Below are 24,856 nucleotides of genomic sequence, written 5' to 3'. Positions count from 1 at the left end.
CTAGCCCTGCACAGTCTGTCAAGAGCAACAGGACGACACAATGGGTTTGGGGGTTCATGTGTCAAAAGGGATTTTGTTCCAGAGGTGCGATGTACGGCATGATGTTTCCCTGTTACCACTTTGGGGACACAATCTCTTGGCAACTAAACCTATAAACTCAGATTAACTGAGCTCTTTCCCTTCTCCAAAGTTGGTTTTCCTGTCCTTGAATCTCGCTTTATAAACATTGCTGCTCCTGGAGTTGAGCTGGTTTTATGTGTTCATGATAAGTTAGGTTCAAAGCACCCACGTGCAGTGCCTTATCTATCCTGCCCAGCCTTTTCTCTAAGGAGTCCAAAGGATAAAGCCTGGCTATAAAAGGCCACAGCCAACCTGCTGGGCTGAGTGGAAGCTCTGGTGCAGGATGGTAAGTCAGGGCCTCATGTGGGCAGGGGATTGGGCAGGGGATTTGGCAGGGCTGGGGCAGCCCAGACTACAAGAGGGGCATGGCCCAGAGGCAGGGAAGCCGCTACAGTGGAGCCCCTGAGTCCAGGATCCTAGCGTGCTGCTGTCTCCCTGTGCACTGGGAGGACTCAGCCTCAGGGTCCCCACCTCAAGGGAGAGGCCTGTGGGGCCCGGGGTTGCTGGGTGTCTGTTCCACTCACTGTCCATGTGACCAGGGCTCCTGACTCGGCTGGGTCCTGCCCCTGCCAGTCTCACTGTGCGCGTGGGTCTGTGTGTGTCTGTGTTTCCTTCCGTGTAGATGCTGCCCCGTTGGACCCTCAGCCTTCTCCTGCTGGCCACAGTCAGAGGTGAGGATGCTGTCACCATTCCTTTAGGGAAAAAGTGACATACCTGGGCTGGCCTTTGGTGAGGCAGCTAGAGGTATATTAATAATTATTATCATGATTATGAAGAGCATTATCGTTACTTAGAGAAAACAGTTGTGCCACTCAGAGAATGTTGACTCTCAGGCAGACACAGGACACTGTGCTGGACACGGGAGTATCTCTGGTAACCCTCCTCCTTGGCCCCCTTCTTCCTGCAAAGGCTTTTATGACTGGGAGAAGTGGAGGGTGTGGTGTTCCCACTGGGTCCCAATGCCCTTGTCCCTGCCTGCAGACCAAAGCCATGTGGATGTGCCCCCTCCCAAGAAAGCCCAGTCTTGCCAGGCAAGCCTGGCTTTCTGCCATCATGCCCACGTGTCCTCTTGTCAGAGTCACCGTTTCTGTCTCTCTAATTTGTTCCCCTCACCTGGTTCTGTCCAGAGGAGATACAGATATTCAAGTTCTACTTATCCTAAAACACCAATCACCTCCCTTTCTTTTGGAGCCCCCTGAGCCCCAGCCTGCTGACTTCCCATCTGCCTACGCCTTCACAGGCGTGCTTCCTCCAGGAGCCGTTCCCTCTCTGTGGGGGCTGCCTCACCTCCTCTCCTGCCGGAATATCTCACTGCCCAATTTGGCCCCCCAAGCCCTGCTGTAGCAGACATGGTCTCCTTGGGTCCCTGTGGGGGCTTTCTTCTGCCTTGTGACCCTTCCCCCTTGTCTTCTCAACCCCGCCAGCCCACTCTTGGCCTCTCCTTCCAACCTGGCCATGATTTAAGACCGGGCTGCTGACAGCGGAGCCGGGGGTGGGTGCAACTGCTCCTCCAGCCATACAACCCCTCTTCATATCCTTTGCTGACCTGCAGCCTCCTCCTGCCCCAAATGTGGACATTCCCCAAGGCTCACGCCAGGCTCTCTCCTCATCTCTTTCCTCCTGGGGCCTTCCCTCTTGCCCAGCTTCTGGTCCTCCCGAGTTGCAGGAAACCCTATCAGGGCCAAGCCTCAAGCCTCACTCTCACTGCCCCCAGCCTCCTCAGGCTCTTCCGCTTCTCAGCCCCCTGTACTCGAGTCCCAAAAACACAGGACTGCCTGTGGAAGCACAGCACTGCCCCTGCCACCACCACCTCCCCTCACCCTCACCAACTCATACCTTCCAACGCTTTCCTGCTCTCTACTTAAGAGAGCCCAAATGTCTTGCACTCGAGCCCGTTCATTTAACCAATGTTTCCCTGGGGCAAAAATTGCTTGAGCCTCCTAGAGTCCACCTCCAAGCGTGCACCCTCTTTCTGGAACGAATTCAACGCCATCGGTATTGCTTCCGTTAGAGCTCCTCTCTTTCTGGACAGGGTTCATATCTCGTTTATCTTTGTGTCCCCTCAAGTTCGAGCTTCATTCCCGTTTAAACTTCTTGGGTTCAAATCCTGCCTCCACCACTAGCCGTGACCTCGGGTAGCTTACCTTGTCTCTCTGTGCCTTGGTTTCCTCAGCAGTAAAATGGAGATAATAATAAGTCCATATTTGTGTTTTCAGGCTTAAATGATATTATACCAGTAAAGTACTAACATGGTATCTGGCACATAGTAAACAAGTATTAACTATTATGAGTTTTTTTAATGATTCACCAATATTTGGTATCATCAGTACAGGAGTTGAGGAAGCATAAGGGAAAGGACTCATTATAATCCTTTGGGTTGAAATTATGTCACCTTTAGTGACCATATCCTGTGATCATGTTTATGTCATGGACACAGAAAGTACTCTCGGACTTAGATGTGGTTATTTGGATCATGGATTACATGTATTGAGTTTCTACCACACATAGTGTGATACACAAATCATTCCTGTTCTTAAGAAACTTATCTTTTCAAAGCAAAAGGGAAAATATGAAACGGCAGAGAATCATTTGAAAAAATATGCATAAAAGAATGACTTGAAGACACGTGAATTGGTGTGGGCACGGCCTATGCTGTATGCAGTAGAGATGGGAAAACAAAGTAGCAACTCTGTGCTACAGAGTTTGTAGGCACTTGATACTCACTACTGGATGCTTACATGTAAAGGGCCAGCTGCAAGTTTCCTGAAAGAAGTAGTTTTAAGGCAGCAGTTTGTATTAGGTTGGTGCAAAAATAACTGCAAAAAACATTGCTTTCAATGGCAAAAACCGCAGTTACTTTTGCACCAACCTATACATCAGCAATGCCCCAATTTGCCTAACGGTAAGGGGCACTTACTGAATATGTGTTTCTAGGACCCCACCCCAGACCCTCTGAATCAGAATCTCTGAGGGAGGGACTTATGAATGTGTAGATGCAATACACCTATTCCCCACACTGTCCCCTGTCCCCACCCGCCCTTCCCACCCCGCCATGCTGCAGCCCCCAGGTGATTCTTATCGTCCCAGAAGTTTGGGAAATGTTGATGGCAAAGATAAAGACCAGCACTGGCCTTAGCCAAACCGAGGCTCTGTCCTGCAGAATTTTCCTGTATGGATATGACATTGCTTCTTTCCAGAAGTTCACACATGTCCTGTTTGTGGCTCACCCTAGGAAAAGAGATCTGCTATGGACAACTTGGCTGCTTTTCTGATGAAAAACCATGGGCAGGAATCCTTCAGCGACCTACAAAATTACTTCCCTGGTCCCCCGAGGACATCGACACCCGCTTTCTTCTGTACACAAATGAAAATCCAAACGACTTCCAAGTAAGAGTGGGCATGTAAACGCTGCATGGTGGGTATATTTGGGCTGCCACAGTGGAGTCTTTGCATGGCTGTCTAGGGCATAAGTCACTGCCTTGGAATTTTCTAGAAATTGGATTCTAGACATAGAATCCAATGCGTAGCTCTCAGGATCATAAATGCCTGAGTATCTGATGAAATCTACTGATGCCTAACCAAGAAACTTACACATTCACACACACTGGTGCAGAGAATTTCAGTGGCTACCCCAGCATAAATGCTGTTTCCTGGGAGGAAGGGACTATGAGTAGCATCTATGGAGAAGCCCAGGCCTGGTGTAGCCACTGGAAAGTTATCTCGTTTCTACACAGGAGAGTGGAGGGAGAGAAGCCTTTTGGGCATTGGGGGTGGGGGCAGGTGTAAATCCTTCCTGAAGAGCTAGAAGACAGGTAGGGGAGAGGGGACATGTAACCACAATAGAGAAAAGATGAGGTCCTCTGGAGCAACCTCCAGTTTGCAGCAGGTCTGCCCAGCAGAAGCAGATCAGACTTGCTCCAGGGTGTCAGAAGTGACCAGGAGACAGTTTCAAGGAAGACATTGCTGAGAATCCAGCAGCTCACAGCTCTGGTCCCTGACAGAGTTTAGGGAGCCAGGTGTCTGTCTCTAGGTTTCTGAGGTCGCCCACTGTGGGACTCTATGTGACAGCCCAGCTTTCTTACTGCTACCAGCCCAGAGTCAGCCTGGACATGGTTACTGTGCTATTTTTATTTTGTGATCCTTCTTCTGGTGTCTTGTCTGTAAGGGTTGGTGGAAGGGTGTCCGAGCAGCCCATGGTAATTTAGAAGTGCGTTCCAAAGTCTCATAGCTCCACTGAACTGAATTTGCCTCCAGGCTTAAGCTTCTGGTCCAGGGGTTCCTCACCTTTCCTGTGCCAGGAACCTCTTTCACCACCTGGGAGAAGCCTAACGACCCGTTCTTAGGTCATTGGTTTTTTTTGTTTTGTTGTTGCTGTTTTTTTTGTTTTTTTGTTTTTTGGTTTTTTTTTTTGGAGACAGAGTCTTGCTCTGTCGCCCAGGCTGGAGTGCAGTAGCGTGATCTCGGCTCACTGCAAGCTCTGCCTTCTGGGTTCACGCCATTCTCCCGCCTCAGCCTCCTGAGTACCTGAGACTACAGGCGCCCGCCACTGTGCCTGGCTAATTTTACTTTTGCATTTTCAGTAGAGGCGGGATTTCACTGTGTTAACCAGGATGATCTCGATCTCCTGATCTTGTGATCTGCCCGCCTCAGCCTCTGAAAGTGCTGGGAATACAGGCGTGAGCGACCACGCCTGGCCAGGTCAATGTTTTTAAATGCAAAAACAAAACATATTGGATTACAAAAGAAATGAATTATATTGAAAAACAATTGGCCGGGCGCGGTGGCTCAAGCCTGTAATCCCAGCACTTTGGGAGGCCGAGACGGGCAGATCACGAGGTCAGGAGATCGAGACCATCCTGGCTAACACGATGAAACCCCGTCTCTACTAAAAAATAATACAAAAATCTAGCCAGGCGAGGTGGCGGATGCCTGTAGTCCCAGCTACTCAGGAGGCTGAGGCAGGAGAATGGCGTAAACCCAGGAGGCGGAGCTTGCAGTGAGCTGAGATCCGGCCACTGCGCTCCAGCCTGGGCGACAGAGCAAGACTCCGTCTCAAAAAAAAAAAAAAAAAAATTACCAAAACATTTAAACATATAAATACGTGATATATTCATACATGTGCTTTTTATATCTCACTAAATAACAATATCTAGCGGTTGGCCTAATAACTACTATAATTTAAAATATTTATGAGTACAAATGATATTTTTAGATACCTGCAATAATTATATTATGACCTGAAAATACCTGTGACTGCTACGGGGGACAGAGTCACAGGTGTTGCTAATACCACTGTGGTTTATTGTCTAGTTTTGTGATTAACTGAAATACTAGATATGGATTAAGGATTAATTAAATCAGAGGGTCTGTGAACTTGGACTTTCTGATTTCTATCCACAACCCCAGGTCAGGAGCTCCTTCTAGTCCGACCCAACTTCGTGGGCGTTGAAGCTATGATATCAGTTCTGAAACTGGCTCTAATAGGCTTGTGGCTTGGAAAGGCCAACACTCAAATTAATCTTTTTAAATTAAACCAGCTAATCACTGGCACCGAACCAGACACCATTGAGGCTTCAAACTTCCAACTGGACCGCAAGACACGCTTCATCATCCATGGCTTCTTAGACAAGGGGGAGGACAGCTGGCCGTCGGACATGTGCAAGGTGGGGCCCCACCACTTGGCCACTCTCTGATGAGACCAGCACCCAACACACAGATTCAAACACTGCACCCCCAGTTTCCCTTAGACCAGGAAATGAAATACTTCAGAGAAAGATGGGTCCTTTTTAACACCACCGAGTAAAGCCCAGTTCCCAAGGGCATCCATTGCTAAAATCTCCCTACCTACCAATTTCTAGCCAACAATCTCCTATGAGGCTGAAGACACCCAGAGTTCAGTCAAAAAGTCTCGAGGTAGAGACTGCAGCAAACTACTGGGCATTTATCCTTGATGACGTATGCAAAACCCCTTTGTGATGTTAAAAAACACTTAAATTTTACCCTCTAAAGCACCGCTATCCAATAGAATGTTCTGCAGTGATGATGGTATTCTATATATGCACTGTCCAAATCAGAAGCCACTGGCCATGTGTGTTATTCAGCACTTGAAATGTGGCTGGTGCAACCGAGGAGATGAATTTGACATGTAATTGAGTAGTAGTCTGTTCACATCTGACTTAGTAAGTGGTCTTTTTAACCTGGTTGTGTTCCTAACGATGTGTGAGACCTTAGACACGTCACTTACCCATTCTGGGGTTCAGTTTCCATATCTGTTAAGTGGGTATTAGCATGTCAGTCCATAGCACTGCAGTGAGGGTGCCGTCATGGCAGGTATAGGAATATTGAAACTCTGGCATGGGCTAGGCGTTTGACAGATGTGAATGCCTATCTGTGGGGTATGCAACTGGGGGCTGTTTATAAATTGATTTCTCTCCCTTGTTTGTCTTCCCCAGAAAATGTTTGAAGTGGAGAAGGTGAACTGCATCTGTGTGGACTGGAGGCACGGGTCCCACACAATGTACACCCAAGCCGTGCAAAACATTCGGGTCGTGGGGGCGGAGACAGCTGTCTTAATACAAACACTGTCGGTAAAACCCTGCCTGGGCCCTGTCCTGTGGGTAGGGGTCAGAGAGAGGGGAAGGGAGGCGCGGAGAGGCAGCCTGGGGACCTGTGGGCATGGGTAGGAGCCAGTAGCCAGTAGCCCAGGTTGTAATCAAGAAGGACCATTCCCCAGATGAAGACCCTTCCTCTTTGCCTGCTGTCCTGAAGACACTTTGCCCTATCACTGTCTAGCTATGGGACCTGAGGCAAACTGAGCCTCGGTTTCCACTTTTGAAATAGAGCTTCCTTGCAGGCTGTTCTGCAGGGGTCAGAGAGCAGTCTGGGCTGCCCAGCAGCTCCCAGTGCAGAAGATGAGTTTTCATCCTCAGCCAACCCACGAGGGAAGGCCCTGGACCTTTCTGCAGGATCTATGGGGCGGGGCGGGGCAGAGATAGGGCCCACTCTACCCGCGCTCTCCCAGACAGGCCATACCCCACGCAGGGACGAGGGAAGAGAGCTGGGGGTGGGGCGGTCCGGGGCGGCAGGCCTTGTGCCTCGCCCGCCCAGGTGGCCTGCAGTTGGCGTGGTGGCCGCTGGTCAGCACTGTTGCCCTGCGCACGAGCCGGCCCTGGGGGACTCTCAGGCTGCAGATGGCGAGTGGGGTCGCCCTGCCCCAGGCGGTGTGCTCAAGCCGTGGGGGTCGAGTTTCGAGCCCGGGTCCTGCCCCCATCCCTGGCAGGGCCCGGGGCCCGGCTCTCCGACCAGCGGGTCCCCACACGGTGCTGTGTTCCTGACGCGCTATCCCTCCGCAGACGCAGCTGGGGTACAGCCCTGAGGACGTGCATCTCATCGGCCACAGCCTGGGCGCGCACACGGCCGCGGAGGCGGGCAGGAGGCTGGGGGGCCGCGTGGGCAGAATCACAGGTAGGGGTCGCGGGGCTCCGGGCGGCCCCCGGGTGTGCACGGCGAAGGGCAACCCTGCTGGTCTTCCCAAGGGCGCCCCTGCTGGTCCTCCTGGGTACCGATTTTTTGTGATGACCGGTCTTAAATTTAAAAATAATTTTCCATAATGTGTATTAGAAAATGGATAATTAAAAATAAAAATGCATTCATTTTTTTCACACCTGTAATCCCAGCACTTTCGTAGGCTGAGGCGGGAGAATCGCTTGAGGCCAGGAGTTCGAGACCAATTTGGTAACATGGTGAAACCTTGTCTCTACAAAAAAGTTTTAAAGTTAGCCAGGCGTGATGGCTATCGCCTGTAGTCCCAGCTACTCGAGAGGCCCAGGTGGGAGGACTGCTTGAGCCTACGTGTTCCAGGCTGCAGAGAGCTGTGATAGCCCCACTGCACTCCACCCTGGGTAGTAGAGGGAGACCATATCTCAGAAAAAGAAAGAAAAGAGAAAGAAAGGAGGAAAGAAAAGAAGGGAAGGAGGAAAGGAAAGAAAGAAAGGAGGGAAGGAAGGAAGGAAGGAAGGAAGGAAGGAAGGAAGGAAGGAAGGAAGGAAGGAAGGAAGGAGAAAGAGAGAGAAAGAAGGAAAGAAAGAAAGAAAGAGAGAGAAAGAGAAAAGAAAAGAAGCGAGGCCGGGTGCGGTGGTTCATGCCTGTAATCCCAGCACTTAGGGAAGCCAAGGCGGGTGGATTATGAGGTCAGGAGATCGAGACCATCCTAGCTAACAAGGTGAAACCCTGTCTCTACTAAAAATACAAAAAATTAGTCAAGCGTGGTGGGGGGCACCTGTAGTCCCAGCTACTTGAGAGGCTGAGGCAGGAGAATGGCATGAACCCAGGAGGCGGAGCTTGCAGTGAGCCCAGACCCTGCCACTGCACTCCAGCCTGGGCAACAGTGAGATCTCAAAGAAAAGGAGAAAGATTTAACTAGCACATTAAATCCATGACTTAAGGACTATTATTTTCAGAGTATGGCAAAGTAAAAGAAAAAATGTGAGATGGTTTTAAAAATTCATCAGTTCCACATAATTGTTGGAATGTCTTTCCTGTGCCAGGCAAAGACAGAAAATGCAAACGCACACTGAGACCTGCCATATAGAAGGTGCTCAGTAAATATTGAATGGATGAATGAAGCGCTAAACTGAATGCATACAAGGCAAAGACACAAATAACTATTTTGTGCAGCCAAATCAGTGTGTAACTTCTCTAAACAGTTCACATCAACATTTAATGAGCGTCCCTTTGCCCAAGGCACTGGGTGAGGGATGAGGGGGTATTGGTTTGTGTTTATGTAGAATTTTGCAGTTTGCAAAGTCCCTTCTCTTACATCTTTTCATGAGGGTTTCACAACGACCCTCTAAGGTAGGTGGTTGTCATTATTCCTACTTTTCCAGTAAGGACACAGAAGCTCAGAGAGGACAGACATTTGACCTGCAGCAGAACTAGGGCAAGAATACAGCCCTCCTCCTCCCATGCTCTGTTTCTCTCTGAAGATGACCTGGGCACAGCCCCTGCCACAGGAAATCCACTGTCTAGTCCAGGAGGCAGACAACTAAGTAGGCAAATAAAAATCAAAGCAGCTTGCAAAATAATACAATGTGGATGGAATGGGCTGAGAAAGGAGAGGGGTTAGATTTTCCATTTAACCATGAGGAGGTGGTGTGTGAGCTGGGTTTGGAGGAGAAAGATTTAGATAAAGGAGGAATGTGGGAAAGGGCACAGCAGGCTGGAGAATGGCATGAGTCACACAAAGGAGTAGATGCATGCAACTGGGTAAGGCCTGGGGTCTTGCAGTCTCTGAGAGCAGTGGCCAAATGGCAACGTGTGAGGATAAAAAGAAAAAGGGAAAGGAGGGGTGTACGGAGGCTACCCAGATCCTTCATGGAGCCAGGCACTGGGGATTTCTGAATGTTCATCCACAGGCAATGACCCCATTCCCAGCCTTTCTGTCCCAGACTCTCTCTCCTAGGCAGACCAAGAGCTGCAGACCCAACCCCCAGAACCATAGCTGCTGAGGTAGGAGCTCAGTCTACCAGTACTGGGTTTAAATCCCAGTTCTTAAAGTTCAGCCTGCCTACCTTCTCTCTTTCAGGGCTGGATCCAGCAGAGCCTTGCTTCCAGGGTGCGCCTGAGGAGGTTCGGTTGGACCCATCTGACGCCATGTTTGTGGATGTGATTCACACAGATTCTGCTCCCATAGTTCCTTCCCTAGGTGAGTTCCTCAATCCCATCTCCTGCTGACCTGTGCTACAGCTAATGACATTGGGTCCAGATATCCCCTCTCACACACACATACACAGAGAGCAGGGGAGGCCATTTGAAATAGCTACAGGAATGACTTGGGCACCAACCAGTCAAAATGGGTAGCAGTCCCAAATAAATAGCTAGTACAATGCCAGTGGAATCAGCCTGCAGTCCTGGGTTAAACAAAAACCCTTCTGTAGTCTATGAAAGGTTGTCAATCAATCTTCAAACTCTGCATCCTTCCCCAATCTACCAGTAACTAATGTGGCGGAAGTATTTATTCTTAAAACTTGACCTGTACTTGCAAAATACGAAGTTAATTTTTGAATATTTTTCTTACTTCTTCAGTCAAAGCTTTGGTTATACTTTGTTTTGTTGGAGACTTTATCCCTTTATTTAATTCTTCTAAAATCAGTGTTTTTTCAATATTTTCTTACATAGCCACTCATGAAACTTGCCAATAAAGGGTATGTTTTTGATGATGGTGATGATGTTATCACTTACTTAGTGTTTACTATGTGCTACACTGAACATTTTGCATACATTAGCTCATTAATTCTGCAACACTCTAAAAAGTGGGCTTTATTATCACCATTTCATGGCTGAGGAACTGAGGCTCAATTAGGTTAAGTAATTGTCCCAGATCACAAAATCTGTAAGTAAAACCAGGATTTGATCATGGGTTCGTGCGCTTTGAAAGCCAAAGATCCTAGCCATATGCTATGGCTCACAATATAACATTATGTAGTCTCCACATAACAATATAATGTAGACATCAAAATTTTAAAATGAGTAAAGTAATACAAATTGCACCAGTCTTGATATGTCTACTGGTGCATGATGGTACTAGGGCATATCAATATGATCCAGGACTTTCTGAGACACACAGATACACATCTGTGTCTCACTTACCCAGAGCCCAGCCCCCGACCCCATCTCACTTCCTCTGCCCTCTCCTTCCTCCTCATCTTGCCAAGCACCCATCTCTGAGAACTTTCTGCAGAGCTAGAGGCAGTGGTAGCTGTGATGAAGGGAGAATTTGCCAAAAAGGGTCTTGCTCTGTCCACAACCTAACTTTGGGACCACTCACCTCGCCGCTTACATCTGCTTCAAATGTTTTAGGTTTTGGAATGAGCCAAAAGGTGGGCCATCTGGATTTCTTTCCAAATGGAGGAGAGGAAATGCCTGGGTGTCAGAAAAATATGCTTTCAACCGTCATTGATATCGATGGAATATGGGAAGGTATGTAAATTAAAGAAGTAAGACAGTAATTGCTCTGTTTGGGGAGAAAGCTGAATGTATAGGCTGGCCTTCATAATGCTGTCATTTGCCACCGTTTATGGAGTGTTGTGAAAATGTGCCAGGCGTTTTCACAATACTGATGTGAGATGGTTACTCTGATTTTGCAGATCCAAAAACTGAGGATCAGAAAAATTATATAACTCAATTGGGCATGGTGGCTCATGCCTATAATCCCAGCACTTTGGGAGGCTGAGGCAGGCAGATCACTTGAGGTCAGGAGTTCGAGGACAACCTGGCCAACATAGTGAAACCCCATCTCTACTAAAACTATAAAAATTAGTTGAACGTGATGGCATGCACCTGTAGTCCTAGCTACTCAGGAGGCTAAGACATGAGAGTCACTTGAACCCAGGAGGTGGAGGTTGCAGTGAGCCGAGATAGCACCACTGCACCAGCCTGGGTGACAGAGTGAGACTGTCTCAAAAAAAAAAAAAAAAAAAAAAATTACATAGCTCATCCAAGACCACTCTATATCTAAGCCCAATTTCTAACTATAAAGCCCTGATCTCATGCCCCAGCCTGTGTATCTGCCTGTTGTCAGGATCCTGGGATAGCGGCTTGGCTGACATGTTGGCTCTGGCTTTGACTACCCATCCTATCTGCAGCACTTGCTCCTTGAAGAACTGCAGGGCATAGGCCAAGATGTGAAGGCCTTGACTTGCTTGTCTTGCTTGCTGGTTGCTGTTGTTAGGTGCTAGAAATGGAAGGGGACTTCGCTGAGAAGAAGACAAAGGAGGGATGTGCTCTTTGGGTTTGGGGTGCACGTGTGGGAGGGGGGACCTGGAGGTCTGGGAGACCCGTGGTGGCTGCTGGCCAGCTGTGTACATTTCTGTTCATCTGAGAGAGCAGGGCCCATGCTCCGCCATTAGGTGACCTCATTGCCCCATCTGATTTGCTGCCCCTTACTCTGGCCTTTTTTGATTCCTGTTTCTCCTCCCCTGACACCAGGCTTCACTCTCCTCTCTGAAAAGGGAGGTTTTGGGCCTGTCATCATTTTACTCTTTATTTTTCTGAGCTAGGAGTTCCCCAAGGCCGAGGACTGTGTTTTGCACATTTCAGACACTCCAGTACCCTGCTCAGGGCCTTGTCCAAAGCAGGCACGAAATGTACTTTTACATTGAGTTGAGTAGCTTTGTGTGGCATTTTAATATTCCATGTGCTTAATGTCAAAGAGTAGAGTCGACAAAGCGACCGCCAGCATCCACCAGCACATAAACGGAGCTTTTGTCCCCTCAGGTAACTCCTGGGGAGATGTGACCATTCGAGGCTACCTGAAAGTGCACCAGAGTCACAATAATAGCTGCCGCCTCCCACAAACGATGAGCAGGGCACACATAATAGGAACGAGCCCAGGTTTAATTAGAGAGGCAATTTCGAGTGAACCAGCCCATGAGCACTGGAGTGTTTCTATTGTGTCAAGCTCCGAGTCACCCAGGCACTGGGCACTGAGGAATAATTAAATCCACTTTCTCCTCCATTAGGGGTCCCAGGGCAGCAATTTTGGATGAAAGAAACAATTAAGTTTGAAACAGGTGCTGTTGTCGGGTGATGAGCGCTGACGTGGGCACAGGGAACCTGGCTTCAGCTGGAAGTCACTGGGTCGAGGGCCGGGAGCCGTGGACAACGAAGCCACCTTGGGCACAAAGGGAAGTGTTCCTTTCTCAGTGGGTGGCGATAAAGCCCCGCAGACCCCCCAGGAGTGGTCCACAAGTGTGCCAGGGTCACTGTGCATTTCTCCATGGGAAGTTTTCTACCAAGGAGCCAGAGAAATGAAAAAAACACCTTTCCATACTTTTTCGAAAGAAAAGGATGATAAATAAAATGCAGTGAGAGAGTGGCCAGAGGTCATGGCCACCTTGCCGTCACCGCTTTTACCTTGTGCCTTGCATAGCAAAGAGGAAGAATCAAAAAGCCTGGTTGATGGGGAAGGCCTGCCCAGTGTGTCCAGGGTCCTCACAGAGATAGGATGTGGTCTGCAGCAGCATTGGATGGGCCGGCACGGTAACTGTTTTTAAGATGCGGATGCGCTGCCTCCACTCATGCATATGAAGGTTTTCACGTATAAGTGGAGGTACTGGCTTCTTATGAAAAATCAGAGGACCCAGCAATTTGGGGCTTTGAACATGTAACACCTGGCTAGACTGTGCAGGGTTAGAGGGGCCCTTTTTATAGCTATTGCTATCTTCTCTTAGTCTCTCTCTATATATATACATATATATATTATATATATACACACATATATATACACACATATATATATTATATATATACACACAATATATATATTATAGTGTACGTGTATATATACTATAGAGAGTGTGTGTGTATGTGTGTGTATATATATATATACCCTCTCTATGTCTCTCTCCTCTGTCTCTGCATTTCTCTTCTCTCTTTCTGCCTCTCCTCTGTCTCTATCCTCTCTCTCTGTCTTTCTGAATCTCTCTTTCTCATCCTATCTCTTTTTGTGTCTTTTTTTCTCTCTCCATTTCTCTCTGTCTCTGTCTCTGTCTCTCCCCCTCCGCCAACTCTGTGTCCCTCTCTGACTCTCTGTCTCTCTCGCCTACACCAACTCTCTGTCTCTCTCGGACTCTCTCTCTTTCTCTCCCCCTCAAGTCTCTCTGTCTCTCTCTGATTCTCTGTCTCTGTCTCTCTCTCTTCCCTTACCAACTCTCTGTCTCTCTCTCTCTCCCCCCACCGACTGTCTCTCTCTCTCCCCCCACCAACTGTCTCTCTGATTCTCTCTTACTCTCTCTCTCCCCCCACCAACTCTGTCTCTCTCTGACTCTCTCTCTCTCTCTCCCCCCGACCAACTGCCTCTGTCTGCCTCTCTCTCCCTCTCTGTCACTTTGTGTGTCTCTCTCTCCCCTACCACCCCACCCTACTCCCAGCCCCCAGCCCTTCTCATTCATTTGTGTTACGTGCCTGGCCCCTGGAAGAATGGACAAAGGTGCTTGTCAGGACATGTCACTCCTCCACAGTCAGCTAGCCCTGAGTAGGTCCCTCCTCAGCAAATGTCCCAAGATATTCAGGAGCCGACACCCATCGGTGAAATGTGCAGGTGATTCCTCCTTAGTCAGAATGGATTGTTCACGCTTAAAAGTGAAGGCCTCCTTTGAGCATCCAGGGTCTTTGTTTTTCAGGAATTAGTAACTTTGCAGCTTGCAATCACCTGCGAAGCTTCGAGTATTACTCAAGCAGCATCCTCAACCCCGATGGCTTCCTGGGCTATCCCTGTGCCTCCTACAATGAGTTTCAGGAGGTAGGTTACCCCAGGAGGCTGAGGAAGATGTTGGTGGCTCTGTTTGGGGTGTTTTTGTGGTCCTGTGGCTTAGAACAGAACAAAGAGATGTAACTCTGCAACTAATGAAAGGAGGTAATAGAAATTCTGTGCCTCACAAAGCCATCTTCCCCCGGGCAGCAGGCTGGGCTGGAGGGGAAAGGCACAGACCTGACTGTGGTGGGCCCTTACTAGGGTCCCCAGTTGTTCATTTAGAAAAATTTCCAATTTACAAAGAAGGTGAAAGAAGACTAATGATGAATACTGTACACCTATCACTTAGATGCACCAATTGCTAACATTTTATATGTGTGTATGTACACTTTTTTCTAAATTATGTGAAAGTAAATTAAAGACATTATGACATGTTACTTATAAAAACTTTAGCCTCCATCTCTTAAAAACAAGATCCTTCTCCTATAGAATAACATTCAAGAAATGTATCTTTGATACACTAATATTTTCTAATATATAGTACGTATTCAAGCTTCTCCAGTTATCCAAATAATGCCCTCTAGAGCTATGTCTGTTTGCCTGCCTTCTTTCTTTCTTTCCCTTGTTCTCTTTTTTTTTCTTGCATTGCAATTATTTTGTTGTCTCTTTAGTCTCTTTTAATCAAGAACAGCTTCCCATTTTTTCTTGGTCTTTGAAGACTTGCCACTTACGAGGATTTCAGACCAGGTACTTGGCAGAATATCCCACTCTCTGAAATTGTTTGATTTTTTAGGGGGTGCTTCAATGGGTAGTAGCAGGTCCTTCTCAGTGTATTAAAACTAAAGACATTCATTTAATTTTCATTCATTATTTGATGACATAAATTCATTCATTATTTGATGACTTAAACTTTAATTACTTGGTTAAGATGTTTAAACTCACATTTTGTCCTTCAAAACTAATTTTAACCTTGACATTCTTGGATTGAACTGAGGTCAAAAGGACATCATATTTGATCTCCAAGGTCTGTGAGTGTTCAGTGAGAAGCCTTCACTGTGCTAGTTCTTGCTGGGTCATGGATAGCAACGTGGCCTCTAGTACTTGTCTTATTTCTTCCAAATCACAAAATAGCTCTACACACCATGCATTTTGGATGTGGCATGAGGCCAAAGAGCAGATGACAATGACACTGTGGCATAAAGCAATCAAATCCCTGATTCGAAGACAGCAAATTGCCTCCTCTGGGCCTAATTAAAGAACTATAATTTGAGAAACAACAAATAAGAATCAACAAGTCTGGAGAAATAATTCACATTAAAGTGAAAATGGTCCTGGATCTTCCCTTCCTCACTTCTTTTGAAATAACTTGTTATCTCTCCCATTTACTTCTCCCTAAATATATTGTATTGCATTCCCCATTCATGTTTTAATTTTACTGCTTCCTGGATATGACTTGTTTTCTCAACTATACGCCAAGTTTTCAAGGCACTTATTTGGATACTCTGCAGGGCCTAGCACAGTTCTATGCACAATTCCAAGGATGGAAGCATGGATGCATGGGTGCATGGGTAGACAGATGCAGGAATGCATGGATCAGTGGATAAGTAGGATAATGGATGACTCATGGATGCATGGATGCATGGGTAGATAGATGCAGTAATGCATGAGTCAGTGGATAGAAGGGAGAATGGATGGACACATGGATGCATGGGTGAATGGGTAGATAGATGCAGAAATGGATGGATTAGTGGATAGGTATGAGAATGGATGAATGGGTAGATGAAAGGATGGATAGGGGATGGATGGGTAGATGGATGGTTGCATAGGTAAATGAAAGGTGGATGGTTGGGTGGGTGATGGGTAGATAGGTAGATAGACATAGGAAGGAAGATGAATTGACTGATTAAGTGAGTGAGTCAAAGGTCTACCACTAACAGACACATTATGTTTTTTTTTTTCCACTAGAATAACTGTTTCCCTTGTCCAGCTGAAGGATGCCCCAAAATGGGGCACTATGCTGACCAATTTGAGGGGAAAACCAGTGCTGTGGAACAAACCTTTTTCCTGAACACAGGAGAGAGTGGTAACTTTACTAGTAAGTTTCCATTTTACTCACTTCAAATTCTTGCAAATAATTTTAAAAAGTGTGCCAGCCTTATTAGTCAGTATCCTTGGTAACGATGGATAGAAACTTAACTACAACAAGGTTAAGTTGAAATGAAAGGACAGTGAAATGGAATTTGTGTTGGATCTCACCCCTCTAACCAATACTCCTGCCCAGCAGAGAAAAGCATAATGATTGGCCCAGGCTGGGTCACATGTTCACCCACCCCTGGTGCAGGAAGGATGCATCTATTAACAGAAGAGGGCAACGTGAAAGTCACTGTAAGTCAAGAAGTCACTGCAGTCATGACTGTTATATTGGTCCTCCTACATACACACACACACACACACACACACACACACACACACACTTTGTGGTGATGTCATTTTGCCCTGCTTCTTATTTTAAAAGTACAAGACAGTAAAATTATCAAGACTCATTTACTATGAATAATATCATATAATGGCTGGAAAGAAGAGCAGTTATTTTCTAAGGGAGTTTCAAATTTAAAAATTTATATCCAGCACCTTACAAAACACTTTTCACATACAGTATTTCCTTTAATCCTCAAAATATTTATCATAAAAGATAACAGTTTGGCTGTATCTATAAAATTTTGTATGCACATTCCTTTAACCCAGTAACTTCACTTCTCAGAATGTACCAGAGAGAAATACTTGCATGTGTGCATAAGATGATGTGTTCAAGCATGCTCACTCTTTGTTTTTAAGAGCAAAAGATTGAGGGGAAAATCTAAATGTCCACCAGTTGGTAAATGACTAAATACCATAGATTAAATACTACATGTAACCATTAAAAAGAAGGTTATACTTCTGCATACTGAAGAGAGAAAACCTCTAAGATGTGTTAAGTAAGAAGGCAAGTGACAAAACAACATGCAATACACCCAGTGTCTTCATTTTTCAGACTGCTGTAACGTAGTACCATAGACTGGGTGGCTTATAAATAGTAGAAATGTATTTCTCACAGTTCTGGAGGATGGAAATCCAAGACCATGGTGCCAGCACGATCAGGTTCTGGTGCACATTGCTGTCTTCTTGTTGTATACTCCCACATGGTGGAAAAAGGACAAGACAGCTCTCTGGGGTCTCTTTTATGAGGTTACTGATCCCATTCATGTGGGCTCTTACCCACATGAATTCAGTCCATTGTACCATGTATCAGTCAAAATACACATGTGCAGTATCAGCTGCCCTTCATTCATCAAGAGCGCATACCTTGCTGTGTTCATAAGGGACTGTGCTGAACCATAATATTTACTGACCCCTGAGTCCCTCGCTCCCGCCTAGAAACTTACCCCCTTAATTCCTGGGCCCCAGGAATTCAATTAAGTCACAGTCCTTTTACCTCTTACCCCTGGAGGATTCACAGCTTGGAACAATAATGTTTTCATTTTTTCAATAAGATGAGTTCATTAAATGGGTTGTATTTCTTTGGACAGGTTGGAGATATAAGGTATCAGTCACACTTTCTGGAAAAGAGAACGTGAATGGGTACATCAGGATTGCTTTGTATGGAAGTAATGGAAACTCAAAACAATATGAGATTTTCAAGTAAGTTCACTAGTAATGCGAAATGATCATACTTTCCATAATAGATTATTCAAAATCGACTGAGTATAAAGTGCTTTATAGATCTAGGCATCTATTATACAGAACCACTGAATCCTAGGATGTGAGCTGGAAGAAAGTTTCAGTGTCTAGTTCAATCATCCCGTTTTACATATGAGAAGAGTGAGGCCCAGAGAGTGGGAACTCACTATTTAAAATGAGTCATGTGCTAACTCCTTTTGGAATGTCAGTCATCTGACTAGATTGTTTTTTTCTTTTTTTGTTATTTTATTTTAGATTCATGGGGCACATGTGCAGATTCATTACATGGGTATATTGTATAATGGTGAGGTCTGGACTTCTAGTGAACCTATTACCCAAACAGTGAACATTGCACCCAATGGATAAATTTTTAACCCTTATCCCCATCCCAACCTCTCTCCTTTTGGAGTTCCCAGTGTCTATTCTTTCCAGCTTTATGTCCATGTGTACCCATTGTTTATAAGTGAGAACATGTAGTATTTGATTTTCTGTTTCTGAGTTATTTTGCTGAAGATAATGGCCTTCAGCTTCATCCATGTAGCTACAAAGGACATGATTTCATTCTTTTTATGTCTGCATAGTATTTTATGTTGTCTATATACCAAATTTTATTTATCCAATCAACCACTGATGGACACTTATGTTGATTCCATGACTTTGCTATTGTGAATATTGCTGTGATCAACATACAAGTGCAGGATTTTTCTGATAAACTATTCCTTTTCCTTTGGGTAGGTACCCAGTAGTGCAATTGCTGGGTCAAAATGAAGTTATATTTTTCTATCAAGTTATTTGAGAAATCTTCATACTGTTTTCCATAGGGGTTGAACTAATTGACATCCCTACCAACAGTGTGTAAGCATTCCCTTTTCTCCATATCCTTGCCAACATCTGTTATTTTTTTGACTTTTTAATAATAGTCATTCTGACTGATATGAGATAGTATCTCACTGTGGTTTTAATTTGCATTTCTCTAATGATTAGTGATGTTGAGAGTTTTTTTATTTGTTTGCTTGAGGCTTGTATGTCTTTTGAGAAGTCCTTTGCCCACTTTTTAATGGGGTTATTAGTTTTTTTCTTGTTGATTTAAGTTCCTTGTAGATTCTGGATATTAATCTTTTGTCAGATGCGTAGTTTGTAATATTTTCTCCCATTCTATAGTTTGTCTGTATACTCCATTGATTGCTTCTTTTAATGTGCAGAAACTCTTTAGTTTAATTTAAATGCGACTGAATTAAACTAAAGAGTTTCTGTCTATTCTTGTTTTTGCTGCATTTGCTTCGAGGTCTTAGTCATAACTTCTTATTTTTTTTCTGTTTTTCTTTTTCTTTTCTTTTCTTTTTTTTTTTTTTTTTTTTTTTTTTTGAAATGGAGTTGCACTCTTGTTGCCCAGGCTGGAGTGCAATGGCGAGATCTCGGATCTCGGCTCACTACAACTTCCACCTCCTGGGTACAAACGATTCTCCTGCCTCAACCTCCCAGGTAACTGGGGTTACAGGAGCCCGCCACCACACCTGGCTAATTTTTTTGCATTTTTAGTAGAGATGGGGTTTCACCATGTTGGCCAGGCTGGTCTCAAACTCCTTTCCTCAGGTGATCCACCTGCCTCACCTAGGCCAATGTACAGGAGTTTTATCCTATGTTTTCTTCTAGAAGTTTTATAGTTTCGGGTCTCATATTTAAGTCTTTCACCCATCTTGAGTTAATTTTTGTATATGGTGAAGAATAGGGGTCCAGTTTTATTCTTCTGCCTATGGCTAGCCAGTTATCCTAGCACCATTTATTGATTAGGTTTATTCAATAACCCTTTCCTCGTTGTTTATTCTTGTTGACTTTGTCAAAGATCAGTTAGCTGTAGATATGTGGCTTTATTTCTGGGTTCTCTATTCTGTTCCAATAGTATATGATATATGTGTCTATTTTTGTACCAGTACCATGCTGTTTTGGTTACTGTAGCCTTGTAGTATAGTTTGAAGTCAGGTAATGTTATACCGCTGGCTTTGTTCTTTTTGCTTAGATTGCTTTGGTTATTGGGGCTCTTTCTTGTTCATATTCTAAAATATGAACAATTTTAGAATTGTTCTAATTCTGTAAAAAATGGCATTGTTAATCTGATAGGAATTATGTTGGTTATTGGGGCTCTTTCTTGTTCATATTCTAAAATATGAACAATTTTAGAATTGTTCTAATTCTGTAAAAAATGGCATCATTAATCTGATAGGAATTATGCTGAATCTGTAGATCACTTTGGATTCTTCCTATCCATGAGCATGGGATGTTTTTCCATTTGTTCGTGTCATCTACAATTTCTTTCATCAGTGTTTTATAGTGCCCCCTGTAGAGGTTATTCACCTCCTTGGCTAAATGTATTCCTAGGTATATTTTGTGTTTGTGGCCATTGTATATGAGATTGAATTCTTGATTTGGTTCTCAGATTGAGAATTTTTGGTGTATAGAAACGCAGCTGATTTTTGTGCATTAATTTGTATTCTGGAACTTTACTAAAGTGATTTATCAGGCCTAGCAGACTTTTAGGGGAATTGTTAGGATTTTCTAGGTATAAAAATCATGTCATCAGTAAACAGAGATAACTAGACTTCCTCTTTTCCAATTGGTTGCCTTTTATTTCTTTCTCTTGCCTGATTGCTCTGGCTAGGACTTACAGTACTGTGTTGAATAGGAGTAATGAGAGTGGACATCCTTGTCTAGTCCCAGTTCTTAGGGTGAATGCTTTCAACTTTTCTCCATTCGATATAGTGTTAGCTGTGGGATTGTCATATATGGCTTTTATTATTTTGAGGTATGTTTCTTTGATGTCTAGTTAGTTGAGGGCTTTTTATCATGAAGGGACATTAAATTTTATTAAAAGCTTTTTCTGCATCTATTGAGATTATTATATGTTTTTCGTTTTTGATTCTGTTTATATGTTGAATCACATTTGTTGATTTGCATATGTAGAACCATCCTTGCATTCCTGGAATAAAACCCACTTGATTGTGATGAATTACCTTTTTAACTTGCTGTTGGATTTGGTTTGCTAGCATTTTGTTGGGGATTTTTGTGTCTGTGTTCATCAGGGATATTGCCTATAGTTTCCTTTCTCACTTGGGTTTTGCAAATATCAAAATCTCTTCAGGCAAGGCACATCTGTATGGCATATAACCAACACACACCCCATCCTCACACACATAGGTACACACATGAAGCCTGTGGCCATCTCATCCATGTTGTGTAGCCTCAGCATCTGGCCTTTGCTGGGCATATGAGGTGCTTGGTAAATATGTGTTAGATGAATGCATAACCTGTGCAACAAAGTTAGGTTCTGTTTTTGCACTTTTACATAAAAATGTTTGTGTTGAATTAAATGTCCTTGACAAATTCCTGTAATACACATGAGATGCTAACAAATGGCATCTGCTGAACCACATGCATCTTTAAACATAAGACATTGCCCCAAATCGTCCTGTAGCAAACTTTAGACCATTAATATGCCACCCCAAATATTTGACTTAGCTGTAGATAAAAACTAAAACAGTGGAAATCTGGAGTCCAATATTTTTAAAAGGTGTGTTCTGCACAAATACTTTTATGTTATGGCAGCCCCTGGATGTGTATGAAGTCATTCGAGGTGTTTGCAGAAAACCAACAACAGTAACTATTGTTTAGAGAAGTGATAGATTGCGATCATCTTATGTATTCATATATCCAGCTGATATAACATTTTATGTCCATATTTTCAGAGGATCCCTCAAACCAGATGCAAGTCACATGCATGCTATTGATGTGGATCTCAATGTTGGCAAAATACAGAAAGTTAAGTTCCTCTGGAACAACCGTGTGATAAATCTATTCAAGCCCAAACTGGGGGCTTCCCATATCACAGTGCAAAGTGGTGAAGATGGGACTGAGTACGTATTTTTTATTGCATCTAAGTTTGGTTATTTATATTTACATATTGATCTATCTGTCTATGCATTCATTCATCCAATTGCCCACCTAGTCATCTATGTACCCATCTACTCATCCATTCACCTACCCATCTATCCATTTCTCTATCCTTTTAATCACTTAACCACTTACCCATTCACTTATTCCTCTACCCATCCACCCAGACACCTATCTCATCATTCTTCTGGCCCTCCAGCCATTCTTTGATCTTCCCATCCATCCATTCATCTTCCCAGGTGTTCATCTCAACTCTCCATCCATCCATCTGATTTACTTTGAAAAACCAAAATTGTTTTCCTTAGGCAAAATTCAACTTGGCAGGGGCAAGGCATGTAGGCACAGATAGGCACAGATTCAAGAAACGGGCAAATATGAATGACTGTTTTATCTCAAACAATAAGGAAAGCACTTGGGAAGTACATAGGGGAAATCTCTGAGTTAATTCCAGTTGATGTACAGTTATTAACGTAAACAGGTTTGTTTGGAGACTATAGCATTAGAGGGATACACACTGTGTTGGGAATCTGGCTCATAATGACAAGTTCTTCCATTCTGAGAGAATAGAATCCTACTTAGTAGGCATTGGGAGAGAACATAACTGTTTTTAAAATATGGAAAGAACGACACCTCAAAAGAGGATAATTAAAAAACAATGGGATAATAGAGAATAAAGGAAACATAAATGTCGACTCTCAACTGCTCTCATTTTAAGATGAGGAAGTAAGATTTGGAAAGTCAAGTAACTTGTCTAAGGTCATGTAGGGAATCTAAAGGGAAAAATACTGGACTTCAGAATGTTTTCAAAACACACACCAAATCTTTGCTCAGCTGCATGACTTAACTTTGCTGGCTGTAAAAGTGGCAATAATCCCAATTGCTCAGTGTATTATTGGAAGGATCAGATGTCACAGTCAACGGGCCGTCACTTTGTGTACAGTAGACCCCCTTACCTATGGGGATGGGTGATATGCTCCAAGACCCCAGTTGGATGCCTGAAACCTCAGATAGTACCAAATCCTACATATACTATGGGGTTTTTTTCCTATTCATACATACTATATGAATAGGAAATATGCTGGACAAAAGGACAATTCATGTCCTGGGTGGGACAGAGCTGAACAGAGCAAGATTTTATCATGCTACTCAGAATGATGTGTAATTTAAGACTTACGAATTGTTTGTTTCTAAAATTTCCCATTTCCTATTATGGGACCTCAGTTGACCATGGGTAACTGAAACCATGGAAAGCAAAACTGCAGATAATGGGGGGCTACTATACTCAGTTGTGAGGCACAACAAGGACTGGGACCCAGGTCTTCTGACAGCCCATCCAGGGTTCTTTCCACTGTGCCCATCAATTCAGCCAGCTGGATATGAAACTGAGAAGTCCATATGGTCTGGCAGTGCAATGCAATGTGAAAATGTCTGGATTTCTCAGTATTTAAGTGGGGGTGGAGTTCCTGTTTTAAGTACAGTATAGAACACATGCTGTATAATCCAAACACCAGAGTCCCCAACCCACATGAGGGCTCTCTCATCAAGAAGCTACATTCTGAAGCTAAACCTGGAGGGATGGCCAGCTTGGCCACACTGTTCCCCTTGCATCAAAGACACCTGCAAGAGAAGGAAGAGGCCGGAAGTGGCCAGCTTCTCATGCTTGGTGCTTGCTCCAACCTGACTTGGTTAGTTTCTCAGGATTAATAACCCTCCAGGATCTTTTTTATTTTTAAGAAATTTTATTGAAACATAATTCCCATAAAACACAATTCACCCATTTAAAGTGTGCAATTTAATGGCTTTTAGAATATTCACAGAGTTGTGCAACTATCACCACAATGTTAGAATATTTTCATCACCCTAAAAAGAAACCCCATACCTGTTAGCCATCGTCTCTCAACCTGCACATCCCTTTTCCTCAGCCCTAGGCATCCACTAATTTACTCTGTGTCTCTAGGTTTTCTTATTCCGGACATTTCATGTAAATAGAGTCATACAGTGTATAGTCCTTCATGACTGCCTTCCTTCATTTAGCATAATGTTTTCAAGGTTCATTCATGTAGCATGTATCAGTACTTCATTCTTTTTTATTGCCAAATAATATTCTATTATATGAGCATGCCACATTTTATTCATTTATCAGTTGATCATTTGGGTTGTCTCTACTTGGGGGCTATTATGAATAATGCTGCTTTGAAATTATGTACAAGATTTTGTTTTCATCCTCTTGGGTATATACCTAGGAGTGGAACTGCTTGGCCGTATGATAACTCTGTTTAACCTTTAGAGGAACTGCCAAACTGTTTCCAAAGTGGCTGCCACATTTTTCATTCCCAGAGCAGTGTATGAGGGGCCCTCTCTGACCTTAATTTGACAGAGAAAGTCCCTCTGAGCTGGCTGGGGCACTATTGGTCCCTGGAACTCATTGCTAGACCCAAAGAGGCAGTCCCATCAGAGACCCCTCGGTTTTGCAGTTTGCAAAGCTTCAGTTTGACATGGCTGATTCACTTTCCACCCATTCGGAGCTCACCCAGGGAAAGGGGTGCTCTTTGAGCAGGTTTAGTTAGTAAGAATTACTCGGACTCTGCCTGGCAAAGCAGAACTTTTAGGTCAAGGGGAGCTGAATGCAGGGGGTTGCCCGAATGCTGTTTACTCATCTGAAGTCACATTTCCACAAGCAAAAGAGCCTCACGCTGACAATGTTTTCCTCCACAGGTATAACTTTTGCAGCAGTGACACTGTGGAAGAAAACGTTTTGCAATCTCTTTACCCTTGTTAAAAACGTGGTGCGACTATTGCGGTAATAAAATTTGTAACGCACTC

The 24,856-nt window shown here is 44.3% G+C and overlaps 1 protein-coding gene across 1 annotated transcript; it reads left to right on the top strand.

Annotated features, from left to right (window-relative positions):
* The first annotated feature begins 366 nt into the window (after nucleotides 1-366).
* LOC105467353 (pancreatic lipase-related protein 2) lies at nucleotides 367-24,856 on the top strand. The gene is made up of 13 exons (XM_011716897.2): nucleotides 367-406; nucleotides 743-791; nucleotides 3,353-3,507; nucleotides 5,658-5,783; nucleotides 6,573-6,707; nucleotides 7,473-7,584; nucleotides 9,704-9,823; nucleotides 10,978-11,097; nucleotides 14,301-14,419; nucleotides 16,337-16,466; nucleotides 17,938-18,049; nucleotides 21,829-21,996; nucleotides 24,749-24,856. Exons 1-13 carry the CDS (start codon nucleotides 404-406, stop codon nucleotides 24,810-24,812), a joined length of 1,413 nt encoding a protein of 470 aa, XP_011715199.2. The 5' UTR covers nucleotides 367-403; the 3' UTR covers nucleotides 24,813-24,856.

The sequence above is a fragment of the Macaca nemestrina genome, chromosome 9 (genome assembly GCF_043159975.1).
Source record: "Macaca nemestrina isolate mMacNem1 chromosome 9, mMacNem.hap1, whole genome shotgun sequence".
In the NCBI taxonomy this organism is placed as follows: Eukaryota; Metazoa; Chordata; class Mammalia; order Primates; family Cercopithecidae; genus Macaca; species Macaca nemestrina.
This window is presented reverse-complemented; position numbering and strand designations above follow the sequence as displayed.

What these genes read in the sequence shown, in the direction of transcription:
- LOC105467353 (XM_011716897.2), top strand. An exon ending in GGCCGTCGGACATGTGCAAG is followed by an intron (nt 5,784 to 6,572) that starts GTGGGGCCCCAC and finishes TGTCTTCCCCAG; the next exon opens with AAAATGTTTGAAGTGGAGAA. An exon ending in AAACAATATGAGATTTTCAA is followed by an intron (nt 18,050 to 21,828) that starts GTAAGTTCACTA and finishes CCATATTTTCAG; the next exon opens with AGGATCCCTCAAACCAGATG.